The sequence below is a fragment of the Lygodium microphyllum genome, chromosome 8, assembly GCF_053477565.2.
Source record: "Lygodium microphyllum isolate KBCC chromosome 8, Lygodium_microphyllum_v1.1.10, whole genome shotgun sequence".
Lineage (NCBI taxonomy): Eukaryota > Viridiplantae > Streptophyta > Polypodiopsida > Schizaeales > Lygodiaceae > Lygodium > Lygodium microphyllum.
In genome coordinates, this window is record NC_141142.1 from 82,975,508 (window position 1) to 82,996,977 (window position 21,470).

Below are 21,470 nucleotides of genomic sequence, written 5' to 3' on the forward strand. Positions count from 1 at the left end.
AGCCTAAAATTTAATTATGATTTTAACCAATGCGATTGACTAATTACAGTATGTATTATCGCACACTTGGATCAAAGTAAACTAAGATGATCAAACTTGAAAGCGAAGAAAAACTTAGGGCTTTGGTAGAACAACCCCTATTCTCATAAAATATGTGAAACTCACTCTCTGTGCTTGTGTAGAGGAAATGAAATTTCATAGGGTTACAAATAGCACAAGCAACAATGAGGCTATACAATTTAATCAGGAAAGAAGAAGAGGGGAAAGAGATATAGTAAATTTGAGTTTCACCTAAGAAATCAGGGGAAACTCAAAAAAGGGGAGAAATGAAAAGTAAAATATTAAAAAAATAAGAAAATGAAAATTTGAGTCATAAACTTCCAAGTGGTGACAACATTGTATTCCCCACATTTCCCCTTATTTTATTACTATGATGAAAGATTTGGGGCAAGATATGGCTAGAAGATCCATGTTACTTGAATCTGGAATCCCAACTCTCTCATTAGTTAGGCCTATATTTGTTTATTCACTCCCTAAGGGGCAAAACAGAGAGTCCATATTTCTCCTAATGTATTCTCATCCCTCCCAACAAAAATTAACCAATTCTATTGTCTTTGATTAGGTTTTGAAGTTTCATAGAAAAGTATCAATGGAAGTGCATAAGATTATCGTAAATCTCAAATGTAGATGAAAGAATTCAAAAAATGTAAAAACTCCCGCAAAATCTTAATGGAACATTGAAATTCTATCATAAAATAAGAGGAAAGAGGAACTGAACTCTCCACAAAACCATGTATTGTTGTCACAATATACACAAGTGGACTCTTTTTTCAATCATACTCCCTAAAAGTCTATGACATACAATGAAATTTGTAAGCACAATCCTATTGTTTACTATAGTACATTTGTCAACCACCAATTTGTCCCTTCTTATTGCACATATCCTCACCATTATGACACATCCTATAACTCCTTCAACTTCCACTAGAACTCCTCCAAGCTTTGTAATATCAATAATGACATCACGCCATATATATTCCAATCTTATAATGTCATACCCTTGTTCATCATCTTCCACAGTCTCTTGACTAAGTTCTATCTTGACCTTAATTTCATAACCACTATAATCTTGTCCTAATTTCTAAGTCTAGAAGTAGGTCCTTGAGCTTCTTCTAAATAACAATGGCAATCTAGATGCTAGAGTATGACTGGAATATATATTCTAGACCTACTTCTCCTCACTTGTTAAGTAGCTTGCGTAGATGACATGAGTGAGAATTTTTTTACCACTTGCATTCATCAATTTCTCCTTGGCACCTCTTCATCTAAGGATATCTCAAAACCATTAGATTTTTAGCCATCATTTCTCCCTACAATCCCTACACATAATCCTCCATAACCTAAAAACCTAGCATTTCCCACCCCCTTGTACCAAAAAATAAAAGAAATGAGAGATGAAGCAACAAAAAAGTACCCATAATAAGGCCCACACTTAACCACTACATTTAGATGTTTTCAAGTTAATAGTGCTTGGTGATATACTAGTGTCCACCTCCTTTGTTAACCTCCTAGCCCCATCCTTGCTCAAGATCCAAGGTCCTATAATGTATGCCATGACTTTGACTTATTCCACATACATATTTACCTTGAATCACCCCATAGACCTTAATTTCCCATCAATCGAGTCCTTAAGGTTTGTGTACTAATGACCACTACATTGTAGACACATCCCTTTTTGTCTCCCCTTTCCTTGTGTAGTAAATGATATTAGTGAACAAGGACTTTTCAAATGTATTTGGTGCCAATGCATAACCTAACAACTTAGCATTCCCTACCCCCTTGTACCAAAAAATAAAATAAATTTGAGATGAAGCAACAAAAAAGCACCCGTAATAAGGCCCACACTTATCCACTGCATGTAGAGGTTTTCAATTTAATAGTGCTCGGTGATGTACTAGTGACCACCTCCTTTGTTAACTTCCTAGCCCTATCCCTACTCAAGATCCAAGGTCCTACACCATAGGCCATGGCTTTGACTTATTGCACATACATATTTACCTTGAATCACCCCACAGTACACTTAAATTTCCCATCAATTGAGTCCTTAAGGTTTGTATATACCTATGAGGCTTTTGAATCTAGCATTAGACTCACCTTCTAAGTTGCACATGCATACCTACTCACCACTACATTTTAGACACATCCCAATTTGTCTCCCTTTCCTTGATAGTAGTAAATGATATTAGTGAACAAGCACTTTTCAAATGTATTTGGCGGCATGCATTTTATAGAACACACAAGTACATTCAGAAGTTCTTTTAAGGTATCCAAATGCACACAATGATCCTAACCTTATCACCCTAACTTTAAATGTAGTGCTTTAAAGTTGAGATGGTTCTTTGTCATTAGGCTATAAAAGACATGAGTGATCAATAATTGTAATGTGTGTTATAATATTCATTTTATATCTACTATCATAATCCTAAAGGTTTACTTGGTAAAATGTATAGAAAACTAGTTTACAAATTTGAATCTCAACTATGGCTCAGGATGTCAGAACAATTACCAAGCATTTCCTAGCTTATAGGGAAGAGGGGCATCAAAAAGTGATTGTTGAGGTTCCTTAAATGTAGATCCAAGAGTATGAGGAGCTTAAGCATGGAGCATAGATGAGATCTCCATAGCACCATAGGCCTAGTTGTAAAAAGGACTACCCAAATCCAAACTTATGTTTCTATTCTATTAGTTATGAATGAAATTCGATGTGTGTAACTAATTCCAAGTTTCTTAAGCTTAGAAGTAAACTACTTGAAGGGAAAAAGTATACCATGCCCATTATTCAGATCACTTAAGTAAGATTTACTAGGTAGGATTGATCTACATTTAATGTCTAGTATCTTTTTTAGCATAATCTTTTTCTTAAGAAACTCTCACAAAATAGGAAAGAGCGATGCAAATTCTAAAATATATATCTAATAATTATCTTAAGTCCATATCAACAAATAGATATTAAGCATGAGTATGTGAGGACTAATCAAAGAAGAGCAGAGCTTGATGATTAAAGGGGATTGTTGTTGTTCAAGTCTCTTGTAAGGAGTGTGACTAGACTACGTTGATGAGCCTAATAGTACTATTGAATGTATGGGTCATTGGAAGGCTCATATTACATCACTCTTTTCAGTACAATGGAGTACAAAGATCATGATTTTCTTTGTGGCAAAGTATTATAAAAAATGTATCACAGTTAAAGATGATAAAGAGTTCTTACTTATCGAACCAACCATGAGCATAAGTGTGTTACAAAGAGAATGTATTCCATTTGACTAGGATTGACAAAGACCTATAAGCTCATTGTTGCACAAGTGTATGCTTCTCCCTTTCAAAAATAAGCTTCGAGCTTATGAAATCAAAGATCTCTCACCAAGGATGAGACTACTTCAAGTGGGTGAAGTTGGATGTGTTCCTCCATGGCTAGAGAAAAATATTACTTTGCTAGCATATATAGATATGAATGGGAAAATAACCCAACATGCTATGATGCATGACATAGAGAAAAAAAAAAGATTGCAAATTTGCATGGTTGGAACAAGATCATAATCAAAATAACTTATGAAACGTTTGCATTGAGGATGGCTACACTAGGGGACATGAATTGTTATATCACAATAATACATGGATGGTTGGTCAGAAAAAGAAGAAGAGAAATGTTATCTTTTGGAGAACTACATGATTTTTCAGTGGCATGGATATCCTAGATCTATGTGAAATAGAAGGCTTTTGATGGGCTATATACATTTCTATGTGTAAGACTTTATTTCAATAATGTTTATTACAAAGAATAATCCAAGTTTTGTATACCTTCATAAGTGGTATTTACCATTTCATGAAGGATTACAATCCTGAATATTGTATCTTATTGATATTTTACCTATGCTTATATTTTTTCTTTTCAAATTTATTTTGAGATGGCCTCCAATAAAGTTAGAGGTGTAGATACACCTACTTCTGAGCAAATCTTTGTACCTCCATAATCAAATAGTCGTGATCCAAATAAAAAGTACAGTAGAAAATATTTGATTACATATTATCGTAGTACACAAAATCAAATTTATTGCATAAATCAAGCTACTGTAAGACAGCGGATGAAAGAAGTAGAGGAAAATATGAAGATTTGTGACACAAGCATGATCTAAAACAAGAAATAAAGGATAACATTTAATCCAAGCATCATGGGATTAGGCCACTTGACTTTCTAGGGCCAAGTTATATTTGGAAAAAGGAAGATATCCATGTTATTTTCTTTGAAATATGCAAAAAAATAGAAAGTCCAAGAAACAAAAGATGAAGTGTTTGATGGAGAGCTCCTCTATGGTACGCTCTTTTACATATACTAGAACTTTATTTAGTTTTTATCTTACTAATAAAATAATTTTCTTGTAGAAATCAAGTAGTTCTATGATTGGAGAAAATAGTAAAGATAATCAAGAAGGAGTTCAACACGTTTATTTTAAAACTTTTATCAACTTTTTGGAGTGATGTTGTCTTAAATTATGATTTTGATTATATAATTGTGCTAATACAAATTATATTTATGTTGTTTTTTGTATCTTTTTACATTGTAGAAATTCTAAGTTTCTATCAATGAAAAAAATGATTATTTGAATCATAATATATGTAATACATTAGAAGTTTGTCAACAAAACTATAATGCGCATCAGTGATCATTTTTTTGTAATATTTATGTATTTTATTTCATTATTAATTTTTCTTTTAACTAAGATGGAGATTGAGGATTTTTATTGTCTAGAATTACCTTCGCATGCAGAACGTGATGAAAATCATATTGAAATTGATGAGATTTTTGATACACTAAGTATGATATCTATAATCATGTTCAGCAAAAACTTTTGGATCATTTTACTAATACATTTTATTTTCTTTTAGAGATGACATGTTCAATAAGTATAAGTCATTTATGGATCTTCTTGAAAATGCTACATAGGCTAGTGATCTCTCAATGCTTTCTGAAAATCAATTATTCTCACATATCACAAATGTTAATAATACTTATTCTTCATTATAGATTGAGGAAAACACTATGGTGGCAAATAAAATTATAGTTCTAAATGGAAAGGAAAAAAGAACCCCTAATGCGATAAGTTATTTCTCTTTCTTTTTTTCTCTATAATTTGTATTAAATATTATATTTGATTAACTAATTTATTTTTTAATATTTTAATGGAGAGAAAAGATGGAATACAATATGAAGGAAAATAAAAGATAAGCTTTAAAGGATAGAGATAATTATAATAAATCCAAGGTATTTTGAGTATCTCTTGAGAAAAATACACTCAAATATAATAGAAGCATTTTTTTTAATAACTTAACTCTTTTGTGATATCTTATAGGGGACTAAAAACTCCAATGCACTTGTAAGGAGTGATGCCATGACATTTGATAAAAGCCAATCATCTTAGGTTATATGTATTGTATTTACTTAGTTTATGTGTGTATTGCTAATTATATAAATATAAATATTTTTACTAAAGTAATCTTTGGAAATTGCAGAGTATGTTGAGTGAGGTGGATGAAGAAACAATTTTGTTAAATTATTTGGATATTGCTAGAGTGGATGAGCTATATGCATAATTAAAATCTACTTTTAACATGATTAAGAGAGATTCCACTTTTCCTACAAACCGTATGGAGCATAATGTAGATGCTATGAGAAAGACTATAGTACAATGGCTCATGATGCAAAAACGAGTTATAATTTAAGGTACATAATTAAAGGTTGAAGTCTAGATTATGTTCATGTAGTAGAATAGGCACGTAGATTGGATTTCACATTGTTTATTGTATGCTACTTTTCTATTGTGGACATTGGCAAAAAAATATTATTATCCACTTTTATTTTATTAAAAGCTATTTTTACCTCATAAATATTAAAATGTTTTTTTTAAGATTTTACTATATTAATACTATAAACTAAGATATATGATGAAAGTTACTATATAGATAATGTGTATTTATAATGTCACTATATATTAACTTTTTTAATAAAATTACTATATAGATACTTGTTATAATAAACTTTCTATATAGTAAGTTTTATCAATAGCAACGCCTCTGTTTTATCTTTTTCTCTCTTTCTATATAGTATTTATAATGAAATCTGTGAGCAGTTTTATCAATAGCAGCGCCTCTGTTTTATCTTTTTATTCTTTCTGTTTCCTACATGGTATCAAAGGCCGCTAGTTCAACAATGGAGGATCCTGACCCCTTTTCTGCTCCCTGTCTTGCCCGTGGTCTACTCCACATCTACTGCTGCTAGGCATCTCCTCCTCAAGGTCATGAGAATCATTCAGTCACAATAGAAAACAAACCTGCTTGTGTTTCTTCACCAAACTGATCCTATCACAACAGATAAAGAACGACCTACTCTACTACTGCAGTTATCAACCCTGCTTTTGCATCACCTACAGCACCCTCCCATAGAGATAAATCATTAAAAAATATGCAAGATCCAACCTTGCTTCTGTGTAAAGCCATTAGACTTGCAGGAGAGTGTTGTGTTGCTTCACACAAATGTTCACATGAATGTAACCGATTTATGGCTCTTTTTAAAGAGCATCGAATAATTAAATATGTGAGCAGTTTTATCAGCAGCATTGCCTGTGTTTTATCTTTTTCTCTCTTTCTATTTCCTACAGTTTTGCTGTACTACTCTCCAACCTGTGTGCTTAGTCTTCAGTAAACTTTCTCCTATATCAACGCATGTATCTTCTCAGTGATTGTCTATGGTAGCTGAAAAGAATAAAAAACATCATCCGTTTCTCCCTTCCATCATGATCATGACCCCTTATACATGCATGACTCGGGTCTTCTTCACAAAACCTACAACTCCCAGACAATGATAAAGAACAACACAAGTACTTTCAAAGATAATGTCAAGTGCACCTATGCCCAAACAATTGAGCTACATTCGTGCCCTTCTTCCAACCTCAGATCCTCCATCCAGAACATCACTTTGGACTTGTGTACTCCTCTGATGACAGGTTCTTCCTCAGATTGTAGACGAGGCCGCCCCTGAACCCCTATTTGTAGCTGCAACAGTTGCACCTCGGCATGCAGCCTTCTTGCCTTACTCCGTATGTCCAACAGTGGTAGATAGTCTCTCGTTTGATGTGTTGGGTTGTGAGGAATATGATGCTCCTCATTCAAGGTGGAAGTTCCTCAATATGTCCGAGAATGGCATTAGAAAACAAGGTGCCATTTCATATGTCACACATTAAGAAAGACAACTAAAGCTAGTGTTGGCCACTCCTAATCCTTGTTCAAAGCCTTAGTACAATGGGTGGTAAATAGTGTGTTTGATAATACTACTTATGCATTAAATGAGCTAGATGGGACATTCATAAAACTTCCAATAGCAAGGAAAAGAATCAAACTATTCAAGAGGTAAAAATCTATTGCTTATGAGTTGCCAGAACTAGAAAAAATAGTGGCCATGACACAAGAGCTAGCTAGGAAGATGAAAAAGCAAAGGATATGGTTACAAAGGATAAGGAGGACTCAAAATCTCGTGAGAGCTAGGACTTTGGCACCTAGCGAAGAATGTGCAAATTCAGAGGGGATGGATATCGTGTTGCTACGTGGACAGTGTGAAAAAACCTAGAGTGCATCATCATCGAGCTTTATGAATCTAAAGAGTCAATGTCATCTTATTCATTAGTATTATTGTCCATAGTATGGTTAGTTCCAAAATATAGGATTTTTTGACAAGTTTAGCCTATTTTTAATGTTTTGGATATTATTTCTTGTAATTATCCTAAAAAGGTGTAGAAAACTTCTAGAATAGAGTGACATGCAAAAAGCCAGTGGCTTTTTAGCAGTTTTGGGAGATCTCATGCAAAAAAGAAGGGGCTTTCGAATTTTCATAGCACGTGATCGCAATTTATAGGCAGTAAACAACACTCAAAACAGGGAGAAGGAGTGATCTGGGGAAATTCTGATTAGGCGTCCTAGAATTTTACCCCCCTTTCAGAGCCAACAAAACCAACAAATTTACCATCTGAGTAGTAGAGAAAAATCTATTTTTTGGTGTGGTCTACCAAGGAGCTCCAAGAGATCTAATGCTTGGAGATTGCTTCCGAGTAGTCCCTAACAAGGATTTTGTTTATCATCTTAGGCTCTATTAATACATAGTGCTTTAATTGATTGAGATTTATCTTTATATTGTGTATCTCTTGTCTATTCTTTTTCTTCTCTTCTATCTCATATTCTCTACTCTTGTCTCTCTAATCCCCGATGGATACAACCATGCGATTGAAACCCCTCCAATACCGTGTTGGATTACCAAGTGCATCTCCAAGCTTGGGGAGTCTACCTTGTAGAACATGTAAGATACCATGTGAGTTAAAAATAAAGGATATTATATTTAGTAAAATTTATGGGATTATATTTACAAAATGGATTTCTAAATTACCATTTGAGAACAATCTGTAAGTTTAGTAAAGTATAATAGGTCATTTTAGGGCCTTATAGCATATAAAGAAAGGGTATTTCTTAATATCCTTTGAATATACATTATATAGATGATTTCTTATAGGTGGATCCCCCTGACTTCCAAGTCTACTGACTCCTTTACTTCTCTCATAATCTTAGCCCTCAAGGCCATATTGACTATAAGAGTAAAATTCTTCCTTTGCTCCTTTATTCTCAAAGACCTCCTTGGTCCATCTATCTTTCCCTCAATAGTGGTAGGCATAGGGTTACTATGATCATAGGGCTACTTTACCCATTGCATCAATGGATTTTCTGGTGGTGTGATTGTAGGTTAGTGAACTTTCTCATCATCATCCGAAGATGATGCTTCATCATCCTTGAGAGTAGGAATGCCTCTTGGGATAGGTTTATAGTGGACTACTTCTTTACTGGATGATATAGTGGAAGAACTTGTATACTCTTTCTCCTATGTACATTGATGCTCCTTGAAAACCACATCATGGCTCACTATGATCCTCTTTCCCTCTTGATCATACATACAATTTGTAAACCTTTTTCTCATTAGTATAACCTAACAAGATACATTTATGCTTTCTAGTTTGAACGTGTTTCTCTTATTCTTTGGAGTATGTGCATAGCATTCATATACACAAAAGTTCTAAAGTGCGAGATAGATGGTCTCCAACCAGTATATGCCTCATGAGAAGCTTTTTCCCTTAAGAGTATTTGTGCAACTTCGATTGAGAATGTAGATTGCAATACTAATAGCTTTTATTCAAAATTGGTTAGACAATCACTTGCCCTTAAGCATGCACCTTGCCATTTTCACAATGGTGTGATTTTGGCATTCAAGAATGCCATTCTACTGAGGTATATGAGGTGTCCTAAATTGATGCTTAATTCTTTTGTTCTTACAAAAGTCTTCAAACTCCTTTGAGTGGAACTCACCCAAGGCTTATATAGGCATTTTCGCTCACAAGTTAGCATGTACCAACTCTAGAGGAGCCTTCGCTCCATTCATGCTTTCTTGTGAAAATGTATTTCTATGTTGCTTGCCAATCATATAAGATTCATGTGGTTTCTTTATTTCAATTACTCTAGGTAGGTGAGCAGCCATATCTTGCTTATGTATCTTGTTTAACATTGCAAACCAATGTGACCAAATCTTTCATGCCAAAGGTTGCTTGTGCCCACATCAACATCAACTGTAAGAGCATGATAGAGATTATTCATTCTTTCTCATTTGCTAACAACTTTGCTAGCACTATTGATAATTTCTACACCTATCTTAGTGGACCCCACATCAACATCAGCTCTATAAGAGCTCATAGAGATTATTCCTTCTTCCTCCTTTGCTAACAACTTTGGTAGTAGTATTGATAATTTCTATAGCTCTTATCTTAGTGGCCCTCACCTCATGGCCAATATTGTAGAAGCAATTGATAATAGATTTCTCTTAATATGTGGAACATACAGTACATTTGAAATAATTTTGATTTCACAATTTGTAACAACAACAAAAAAACTACATGTGCCCTCAATAGTAAGGCATTTTGCATCCTTTCCAACCATCACAGTGATGGATTCTTGTAGAGGTTGCATACAACTATATAGACCTTTCTTATCATTGGAGCGCATCACTATCCAATACCCATGAGTGAGTGGTAGATATTCCTTGTGCCAAGGAATATAGTTTCATAATGATAACCATGAGCAGCTCCTTCATTCATAATGGTTGTCTTCTTTCCTTTCGTCTTCACAATGTCATTTTTTTCATTTTCCTTTTTGACATGGAAATCAGCAATTGCATGTTTTTTCTTCTTGAGTAGAAGCACTCTCCTTGAAACTTTTTATTATCACCCTTTTTCTTTTTGTCACCATTGAGAGAGGAACAACCCTTGCCTTTTTCACATCGGCAAAGAATGCAACATCTCCACTGATGCTACCTTCTCAGGCTTTAAGTCGTAACTCCTTCTCCATTAGTATTGCACAAAATTTCTCAAATGTCCAAGCTTGGAGTCCAATGTAAGCTTAGGGAAGTTACCAACCCATCAAACTTTGGTGGAAAATTCCAAAGACACCTCTAAGCTAGCTTCTCACTAGACTTTAAACATCTAGTCACGTATATTCTTGATCTCAATGATGATGAATGCTTCTATTGTTCAAAATTCTCTACTACTAGTTGATTCTTCAAGTTCTAAATCCTTGATTTCTTATTTCATATTGACTCACTATATTACAAGTCTCTGATGCTTTCGTTGTATCTTGAATCAAGGTCAAAACACTATCCAAATAGCTCGTAACTAAGGCACACAATACGTTTGGGTTCCTTCATTTCCAAGCACATAGAAGATCTACATTATCTAGAGGAGTCATAACACATAAATTTGATGGGTCAAGGGTGAGTTATGGCTTTAAGTCATTCCCTAGTATTGTCTCTAGAAGCTCATAAGAATCAAACATAGTTGTAATTTTAAACTTCCACAAACAGTAGTTTGTGCTATCTAACTTTCCTTCACTAAATGTTGATTGTCAGTGTTTGAATTATTGGTATAATAGTACCACCACCTGATGTGCTAGCACCACTATCTCATATAGTAGACAACATTTCTCCTCATTGCTGTGTTGAAGACCTTGTCTCTCGCGTACTCTTTACTCCTTAATAGAGCCACTTGGGTCTTGCTACCATGTAAAAATTACACAACACAATAGATAGAATGCAGTAGCAGGAGTAAAGAATACACAACAAATATGAGAAGAATAGAAATTGATCTAGTTTTAAATGAAATGATACAGAGATGGATCTATCAAGCCATTTGCTTCCAATGTGAAGCCCAGATGGCCACCTAGATAGATGATAGGGGAAGAGCTTAAGTTTAGTTGGGAGAACTCTTATTGGGTGAAAGATAGATTGATGATGGCTTTGGAGGGATCTTCCTTTTATAACTAGCAAAGGTATTCTAGTCAGCCTATCTACCTATATTATAAATCCTCCCTAGTTGGCTAGGAAATATACCCTTCACTATTTGACCAAGGGTGCTACCTCTAGCCCCCTTAAGACCCCCCTAGTCAAGGGTTGCTTCCATGGCTGCCAAACCCTGAAATTGGGATCTAACATATAAGGAGCAGATAATTTGAGACGCAATCAATCGGGATCACACATGTCTTCTCCTCATAATAAGGCCTTATAACTTAGAGAACCATGGATGATTGGTGGCATCTTATGAGGGTGAGGCATCGAGCATATCTAATAGTATTTAGAAACTTATAAGGGGTCTTTCTTCTATCATAAACTTCAAAAGAAACAATTGAGGATCCATAATGCATATATCAAATAACACTAATAACCAAGGAGAATTGTAGCTTTATGCATTGTTACTAGCCTTTGTATGAAATAGGTATTGATTCAATGCCTCCATCTTTGCATGGCATCTTCAAGGAAGTGCATCCTCACAATAGCATATTTTGCGTTTGAAGCGTAGATAAATGAAAAGTTTAAAGGTATTAGTGGCTTGTGGGAATGAGCCATCTTGTTTCACAAAGGAGAAGATTGAAACTAGAGGGAAAAGGCTTAAGTCTTAAGACCTAAGGACTATATTAATTAGCTCAAACTATCAAAGGAAAAAAGATGCATTAAGAAAATGATTCAAAATAGCATGGTGGTCGCTTCATAGCCAATTTCATCCCCTCACCTTGCATTGAAAGATTCAATTTATAGATTTTCTTAAGCTCTCCTACATTCATTTTCGGTCTCACGATTTTCCAAGTGTTTAACATGCAATGCATATAGATCAATAGTTGATTCATCACAGTCCATCTCTCTAGGATTGCCAAATAGTAAAGGTCATCCACGTACTATTTTTGTTGCAATTGGATTCATCTTGCTTTGTTGGAAGATTTGCCACAATGCTATGTAATATAATCAACATAAGCTTTATTACTAAGGCTATTCAAAAACTAAATCAAATAACCATAGGCCCCCCTTCACAAAAGGCCTTACACAATCACCTTTTGCCCAAAAACAATCTACATTCCCTCTTAAGATATCATCTATCTTGCACATAGATGTTACAATCCTACATAAATATACGTTTGTTATAATTTGCCACAACCTTTTCTTCTACGAATGTGCACACTTACTCAAGGCTTCATCATACTCTTTGTGAAATCATGATCTTCATTATTTCTTGGAACCTTGGTCCTTGTGGCATTGCATGTTGATTTCACATTATGCACAAGCATATAACAGAAACAACTCTTTTTATGTACACATTCACCTAGACTCTACACAAAACCCAAAATATTTTACTAGATATATAAGAGGCTTCTCCTTTTCCAATAAAAAGTGTGTTTGTACGCCATCTAATAGGGGATGGCTAGATATGTGACAAAAAAGTCAAAGTACAATAGCCCAAGTCTAATGTAGAGATAACATTTAAAAAGTCATCATCATGACATGATTAAATTGCAAAGTTGGTGGGACTTACTCATAGTAGTATATAAGTATCGTTAGCCAGACTTCAATGTACAATAGCCGTAATTATATATCATGGAATTCATGGGATCATCCCTCAATAAAAGAAAATATTGGGTGATTATCAATTGAATAAGTCAAAGTCTTTAGTGAGGTAAGTAACAATAAGAAAATCTTTTAGTGTCTCCTCACTATTCGATCCTAACAATGGCTTTGATGTCATGTGCCTATTCTACATGATGCTTAATAGAGAAATCTTATTGCACAAGGATATATGTTTTCGAATATGATGCTTTCATATAGTTGGGGTTTTTGCAAGTAGCTTGTGTATTCACCCTTTTCATGCCATGTAAAAGGGGATCTCCCAGTGTGTGGCAAAAAGTCAAACCCCAATAGCCCAAGTCTAATATAGAAATAAAAATTGAAAAGTCATCGTCGCCATACCTGCAAATCGCAAAGTAGGTGGAGCTTGCACATGATAATACACAACTATTGCTAGTTAGACTTCAATGTAAAACAACAATCATGTAATTCATGAGAGCATCCTTCAATTACATAAAAGATTGGGTGACTATCAATTGAATAAGTAAAAGCATTTTAATGAGTTAAGTAACAATAAGAAGTTCTCACATTCAATCCGGACAATGATTTTCATGGCATGTGCCTATTCTACATGATGCTTGGCAAACATTTACTCTAAAGTTTATATCATGGATTTTGAAAATGTGATGTCAATATCTCAAACCTTTTCTATCAAATGATATGACTTTGAGTTGGCAACTTCTATCAAGAAACATGGCATTTAAGTAGACAATGGATATGTGAACTACATTTTCAAATGAGCTTTAGAACAATTGGCATCACGTGTAACTCGCACAAGAACTATGAAATTGTGTTAACCATGACTAGAGAAAAACGATTCTACAAACAAAAATAGTTTGATGCTTGGAAGAGTCCATGGAGCACAACCTTTCTTTTAGGTCTTTGTCACAATGATAGGACATCTATAGCCAAAGTCATCTAGGCTAACAAAGGCAAAGTGTCGATTAGTGATTGAACCAAAATCTCAACTTTTCTATTAAATGTGCCAACAACTAGTAGATGATATTGGACTTAGCATATCAAGAGAGATGATGTTAGCTTTGCAACCAACTAGTGTTTGAATTGTATGGTTAAATGAATTTTTATTTTCAATCATTAGATTGTGTGGTTACAAGCACATTTGCTTTTCATACGGTGGTGCACATGTAGAGAACTTGTCTATTTAATGCTCTTACACCTACACACCATTTCATTTTCATGTAAAGCACTCCCATATTTACCTAAGCCTTTTGAGTAATCATACTTCTTAAACTCATAATAAGAACTTATTTTTACATTGGGGAGGAGCATAGCTCTTATTCACTGGCACTCATTCTCTTTATTCACTGTAGAGCAATAGCTAATTTTTAGGTCGTATTATAATTTAAAACTCTTTTGACCTAGGATCAAACGTATGTTGTGTGGTAAGGCACCACACTCAAAGCCATGCATATTAAATTATGATGATTTGAGCAGAAGTTACAGTTAGAATGAGCTCGGGGAAGTTACTATATGTATATCCTCTACATCACATGCGTTCAAGGCCTATTTATAAATATTTTTATTTGTAATTTTTTTTAGATAAAACATAACACTTTTCTATTCAATCTATACATAACCCCTTTGTATTATACCCTTCTGTATATAAAAAATGTATAAAAATAATATTTTAAAAATAAATTATTTTAAACCCCATGTGATACACACATATATTCATAAGTAACTTACCCGAGGAAAATGAAGCTTTTTATGATCGATGGCACAGCTTAGTGGGATTGTGGAAAAGCACGTCTCTTCACTCGAAAAGAGGAAGACACACACGAAAGAAATTTCCGATGGAGTAGCTTATTTCACGTTGGAAGCTCACGCGATATTGCACTGGGCATTGACTCGTGCAGTAGGTGTTACAAACACACACGCACGCACACACGACATATAATCGCTGTGAGATTGACCCACTCCGTGGATCTTACACTCTCTCGGTATTCAATAGCATCCGCAAAGCAGAGCAGATCATCATGGCTAACTCCAGTCTCACGAATCGTCCATCCAGCTACTGCCGCCGCCCCTCCGTCGCCATTATTATCCTCCTCATCCATGTCGCCCTGGTGAGTTCATGAGATGACATTATAGCGCTAATTTGCTGCTTTTGCTCTCTCCATGACGACGATCATGTGCTTCTGTCGTAGTTTTCGCTCCTGAGAATCATTCAACTAATCGCGTGGTAGGAGTGTGTGTGCCCTATCGTTTCTGTTACCTTGCGATAGTGAATCATTCAACTTGCGTGGTAGGAGTGTCTGCGCCCTCTGGAATAAGGTTGCAAGGGATCTAAGTAATCTTTCACATAAGCCCCAAGCCTAAATAATCCAAGTTAACGATCCCAAGTCCCATGACCCCTTTATAAAGCAAGAACCCATAAGCTAGCCCCAGTGCCATGACCTAATCTACTACATGACCTAATCTACTAAAAAGTCCCCGAGCCTAAAATCTATTGAGTACATCATCATAGCTGGGAGAGCCATTCAATATCAATCCTAATGGCCCATCTTCTTCAAGGATGCAACCTTGTATGAATTGATACTACAATGCATACCAATATCAATATATGACTAGGTATTGATGTCGCTCAGGATTCACGCAAGGGGTTCGTAATTGTCACTCGTCGCATGGACGCTAAGTGAGATGGGAATACTTGAACAAGATTACTCAAATCAAGATAAATACATGGAGTGAAGGAATGGCTAGGATTCTCATTCAAACATAGATTTCAATTTTCTTGGTATGTTTCATACATAGATCTTTTGTTGCTACTCACAAAAGAATTCCCAAGTTTAGTCACAAGTGAGTTCATGGATATGCATGAAAAGAGAAGTGTTTACTACCTTTGAAGCCTCTGTCGATATAAGCAAGTCATAGAACTGTCATCATATAAGGAAGAAGTGATGTTGTAGAACAACAATACACAATCTTAGATTCCAAGGCAAGCCAGAGCGCCATATCAATAGGCATCAACCACCCTAGACTACTAGTGATTCAAACGGCTCAGCACTTCTGAAGAGTAAGATTGTTGATGATCATGATTACTAAACTTATCCTTCACAATAGCAAGTCCATTGCTCGTCAAGCTCTCTAAGGCTGTCAAAAATATTTCAAACAACTTTTCCCATGTAAGAAACTCCACTTCATCATATTGTTGCTGCATAAGCCACTTAGCAAGATTGGCTTAGAAGAGGGGCGTTTTGTTGTTGGAGACCACGCTTTTGATTCGAGGTAATGTAATTTCCAAGTAATGTACAAGGTGATAGCACATCAACCTTTTGAGAAGTCAAGAGCATCTTAAGTTGAAAATAAGCCCCTCAGGTAACGTACAAGGTGATAGCACATCAACCTTTTGAGAAGTCAAGAGCATGCTTTGAAAGACACATCAATTATGATGCACGATAAATGTAGACATGCCACATCCTAAGGGCCACGAACTACCCCCATTAATTGGGATGAAACTCCCTAACTAAGATGGATCTATGGGTCCACTTTATTTTTCTCAGGCCCACTTTGTACGGCATTGCTTCTCATCCCGTTTTATGGACTTTTGCAAAATTCTAACTCTAAATCCTATGAAGATTATTTAGTGGTGCATCAAGCCTGATAAGTGTAGCTATAATTGATCAATAATTTAAAGTTCACCACCTTTTAACCTAGTTTGATATTTATAAAAACTAGGAACTAATTGTATTGTGCCATTTGTGCATCTTCTTCCATATCCTTCTAATGCATGGACATTGTCAAAAGAGATAAGACGAATCCTCTATTTCAACCTTGCATAAAGAGCAAGGTCCTAAAATAAGCATCAACATACTATGCCTACCACTATGGGAAACTTAAGCATAACTAGACTCTAAAGAAACGTATTGAACTTACAAAAATATATGGCATTCTAAGTTTCTAAGGTTTATAGTTTTGTAGTTGTTGCTTACATGGATAAGTTTCTTGTGCTTATCCAAATCATGTAAGAGTTTATGGACACATTGCCCACCTTGCCTAAGATTGAGCTTAATGTTCAATTCAACATCTTTGTTTACCATTTCATTAGCCAATAGGGATCTACTTGGGTAAGAATATAGTACCACTCTATTGTGGCATCATGTGAATTATTTCAAATAATTTATTGAAATAAAATTTCATATCTAGAAACTTTTTCTCAACATAAGAAAATAAAACATATATAGGAAAATATTACCTAGCTAGAAACTTCTTCTCATAAGAAAAAATAGCCTATATAGGAAAATATTACTTATTTAGAAAATTTTTGTACACATGAGGAGAAAAAGCCTATACATTGAATTTTTTTAGACCTAATCTATATAGGAAGAGAGCGCCCTTTTCGCTAGGTCCAAAAATCCCTAGATGTGTGTAGTTTTGTTTAGTACATTAGGTAGGAAAACTCTTTTTCTCCTATCTAGACATTAGTCAAAAGCTCCTAGTGATTGATTAGTACAAGATAAGAGCTAGCTTATACTCTAGTTATAATTATGATAAACCGCACCAACAAGTTAGGGGTGAATGTGCATACTAATGAGACATGTTGTATCTAAGTTTGATGAGCTGTGTGCATTTCTTCATACGTTCTTATGACATGATGTAACCATTACCATCCTCTTAAATTGAATTATAGCAAAAAATTTACATATTCCAGACATGTAGCATTGAATGTAAGTTGATTATGGTTAGCTTATCTTCACAACTAGAATTTACATAGATACTTTGCATGCAACTAGTTTCTCATGTTTAGCCCTTGTATTTATGATTTTGAAAATAGGTACAAGTTGGTTCATCTCAAGACGGAGGAACAAGTAACCATTTTGTACTCATCCATGGTTTAAGCCACGGGGCATGGTGTTGGTACAAAATCATAACAATTTTACAAAGCAAGGGAAACAATGTGACTGCTTTAGATCTCACATCAAATGGCATCAATAAAGTAGTAGCAGACCAAGTGACTTCTATAGCTCAATATGTGAAGCCTTTGACAGACTTTTTACAGAACAACATTGCAAATGTTGATGAGAAGGTTTGATTTGGTTGCCAATTTCCTAGTCACTTTAATTTGCTAGAGCCCATACATTACCTTTTGAATATATATTGCATCAACCACTTCTAATGTATTTAAATTGTAATATGTCAGGTTATTCTTGTTGGACATAGCTTGGGAGGAGGTGCCATCTCTTATGCAATGGAACATTTTCCAAATAAAATAGATAAAGCAGTATTCCTTTCTGCATTTATGCCAAGGAATGGGGAAAGCTATATACCCATACAAGATTTCGAGGTACTAGACATAAGACCTATGCTTTCTACAATGTGATAATTTATTTCATGTTTTATTGCATTTTATGACACTCATTTCATACATCAAGAGCATCATATTATCATAGCAATGGCTATGGTAATGAATTTAGATGTGCTTATGTTGCAAATATGTAGGCATGTCATGATGGAGTAGCCATGAGTAATGAAAGCGTGATAGAAATTGTGAAGAAATTTTGAAAAAACTAAAAACATAATTACAATTGTTTTGATGATGATCATGGTTCTAATTCTTGTGGTGGAAATTATTGTGGTGATAATTAGAATCAAGCATAGTCATTGTGTCATATTTTATTACCATTATTTTATTGTGTGCTCGCTTGATGTTTCTCTTGGAACTTCTTGAATTTTCTAGGCTTCACAAGAATTACTCCAAAATAGGGTTATCCTATTCAATTTCGCAAATGGTTCTTCATCAGAGCCGACATCAGCTTATATTAATCTTGCAGAAGCTGCAGAATATTTTTATAATAAAAGCCCAATCAAGGTAAGAATTCACTATTTGGTGCTCTAGCAAGAATCTTAGTGCATGCATAACTTGGTTAATCAATTAATTTAAATACAAATCTAAGTCAAGGTCATTATTCCTCTCATATCCCTTCTTTTTGCAACGTATATTACAAGTAAATGTAAAACAAGCAATGCATGTTTTTTGTTCCATTTTGTAATAACTACCAACATCTATGTTGCCATGTAGATATATAATTAGATTTACCTACCATATAGTTTGTAAGAAAAATCTCATCATGTAGATTATAAAAAAATGCAATGACTGTCTATAGTTGTGTTCCATGGTACGAAACTAAGTGGACTTGTTGTTCATCAATGTAGTCTGGATGCTCATGTGTGAATGTGTGCAAAAGCATGCAACCTTCCATATGCACATTAAAATGCCCATAAAAATGCAAGATTTACTAACAAATTATCCATATCTCCAACCTTTTAAAGAGGAACAAAAAGGTAAAGTTAAATAAATTACGAAACATAATATATTTTTAGAGCATGGGTATATAGTAAAAAAATTCAACCACAAATTTGAATGCTTAGTCCTTCATATTTAAAGTCAATAGATCTTACTCTTAGGAAATTTGTATAGTTAGAAAAAACAAAAAGCTAAAAAATACCCTATATTATTGGTATTGAAAATCACTTTTAAGTAAAAGTAACTTACTAAGAACTTATTAATAACTTTTGTATTTTCTCAAGGAAATACTTTTAGGGTCTACATGACCTAGCCTCTAACAATATTATGCAAAGAGTGGGAATTTTATTTATGAGCAACATTCAAACTAGTTTTTTATTTTGACAAATGCATATTAACCTCATCAACAAAAGCTAGTTTATCTCAAAAATAGAGTAACAATATAAATTATTGGTGTTTCTTGCAGGATATAAATCTTGCATTCACATTATTGAATCCCTCACCTTATGGACCACTCTTTGAGAACCTTACATTAACACAGACTCGATATGGTCGTATTAAGCGATACTACATAAAGACAACCATGGACCGTGTAATTCCACCATCTCTACAAGCACAAATAGTGCAAGATAATCCCCCAAATAAAGTGTTCACTATTGAAGGTAGTGACCACTCATCCTTTTTTTCTTATCCAGAAGACCTTTCTAATATTCTCAATTCTATTGCCAAAAATCAAACCTTAAACAAATAGTATAGTCATGCAAAATGTAAGAACCAAAATTTCAAAGCTCCTTAATAGTTATGTTATCTAGGTTATAGATGATCATTTTCCTTGAAAGAAGTCAAAACACTATTCTTATAAGCATAGATGTTTCCATGACTACTCTTATGTAAGGCTCTCTATGCCTTGATGTGTTAACAATAATGGGGCTTAAATACATATCCAACTCAAAATTGCAACAATTTCGTGTTGTATTGGATTGCATCAACCTCTCTATGAATAGAAGGAACCTTGCAAAGGATGATGAATGACACACAAAGAGAAGCCATAAAAAGTGAAAAGTTATACATGGAAAGGATGTGTACCATATGGAGTATGAAAGAAATACATGTGTATATAAAAAAGCCATAGGTGTACTACAATAGAACAAATTCATACAGATGGATGTTAAGATAAAAACTAAGAAACCCTTGTGATTTTTAGTTTGTAAATATGTGGATAAATGTTTTTTTAATCAAAGGTGGAGATTTAGACATTTAAGAAAAAAATTGGGTGAGATTTAGAAAAAAATACATAAATTTTTGTCTATGTGGGCTATTTTCTAAATTTTAAAGCCCATAAATTTAGGGTTGTGACCTTCAAAACCTCTAGAAAAAGTCATTTGCCTAAAAATAGTGTCGTTTACCTTGGTGCAAAAATGAAAAAAATAACATCCTCGCTTATGCAAAGTTACATCAACAAAATCCTCAATTCAAATATATCTCATTGTCAGGACCTACAATGAGCCCAACATTGGCTCTAAGCACAAGCCGAGTCTTTACTACTCACTTGAAACCACCCCACATGGCCGCACGATTAGGAGCATCTAAGAACTTTGGGTTTGTTCGAGTTTGTAGTCCAACAAATGATTCTTTTCCCACTCCTTAAAAGGAGTTCCTGAACATCTTGGCATTGTATACCATGTAGAACACACACATGGAACACCCCTTAGTTGATCGTCGTGGCTCCACTACAACTCTCCTACACCTCGAGGATTGGCCCCAAGATGTGCCATGAATACAAAACATATCCGAAAAAAATTCCACTCTTTCAATTAAACAATCAAGGAGATGATAGATAAACCTCACCAAATAACTCCCAAGAAATCGAATATCTAGACTTATGACTTGGGATACCTCACACTCTCAGCATCGAGTCATCACTCATACAAACACATGCTATGCATCCAAGATATAATACTATGTGGTGCATCAATGCAAGTGTGAATATGATCATTGTGCTCAAACAAATGTTCATTGAAAATCAGCAACGTGAAAGTGCGAAGACAATTCTTTTCATGATTTCCTTTTTCATATAATAGTGCTTTGTTGCTTAGGGCTAGCACCGAGCTTCCTCGTACT

General features: G+C 34.6%; 1 protein-coding gene across 2 annotated transcripts; it reads left to right on the plus strand.

Moving 5' to 3' along the window:
• The first annotated feature begins 14,871 nt into the window (after positions 1 to 14,871).
• On the plus strand, positions 14,872 to 20,578 carry LOC148032507 (putative methylesterase 11, chloroplastic). 2 transcript variants are annotated; one of them, XM_087683188.1, is made up of 5 exons: positions 14,879 to 15,171; positions 17,880 to 18,131; positions 18,246 to 18,389; positions 18,783 to 18,914; positions 19,816 to 20,541. In XM_087683188.1, the coding sequence occupies exons 1-5, from the start codon at positions 15,082 to 15,084 to the stop codon at positions 20,098 to 20,100; spliced, it is 903 nt and encodes a 300-aa protein (XP_087539314.1). In that variant the 5' UTR covers positions 14,879 to 15,081; the 3' UTR covers positions 20,101 to 20,541. The 2 variants fall into 2 exon arrangements, with proteins under 2 accessions (XP_087539315.1, XP_087539314.1); XM_087683189.1 differs by lacking the exon at positions 17,880 to 18,131 and having other exon boundaries at positions 14,872 to 15,171; positions 19,816 to 20,578.
• The last annotated feature ends 892 nt before the right edge of the window (positions 20,579 to 21,470 follow it).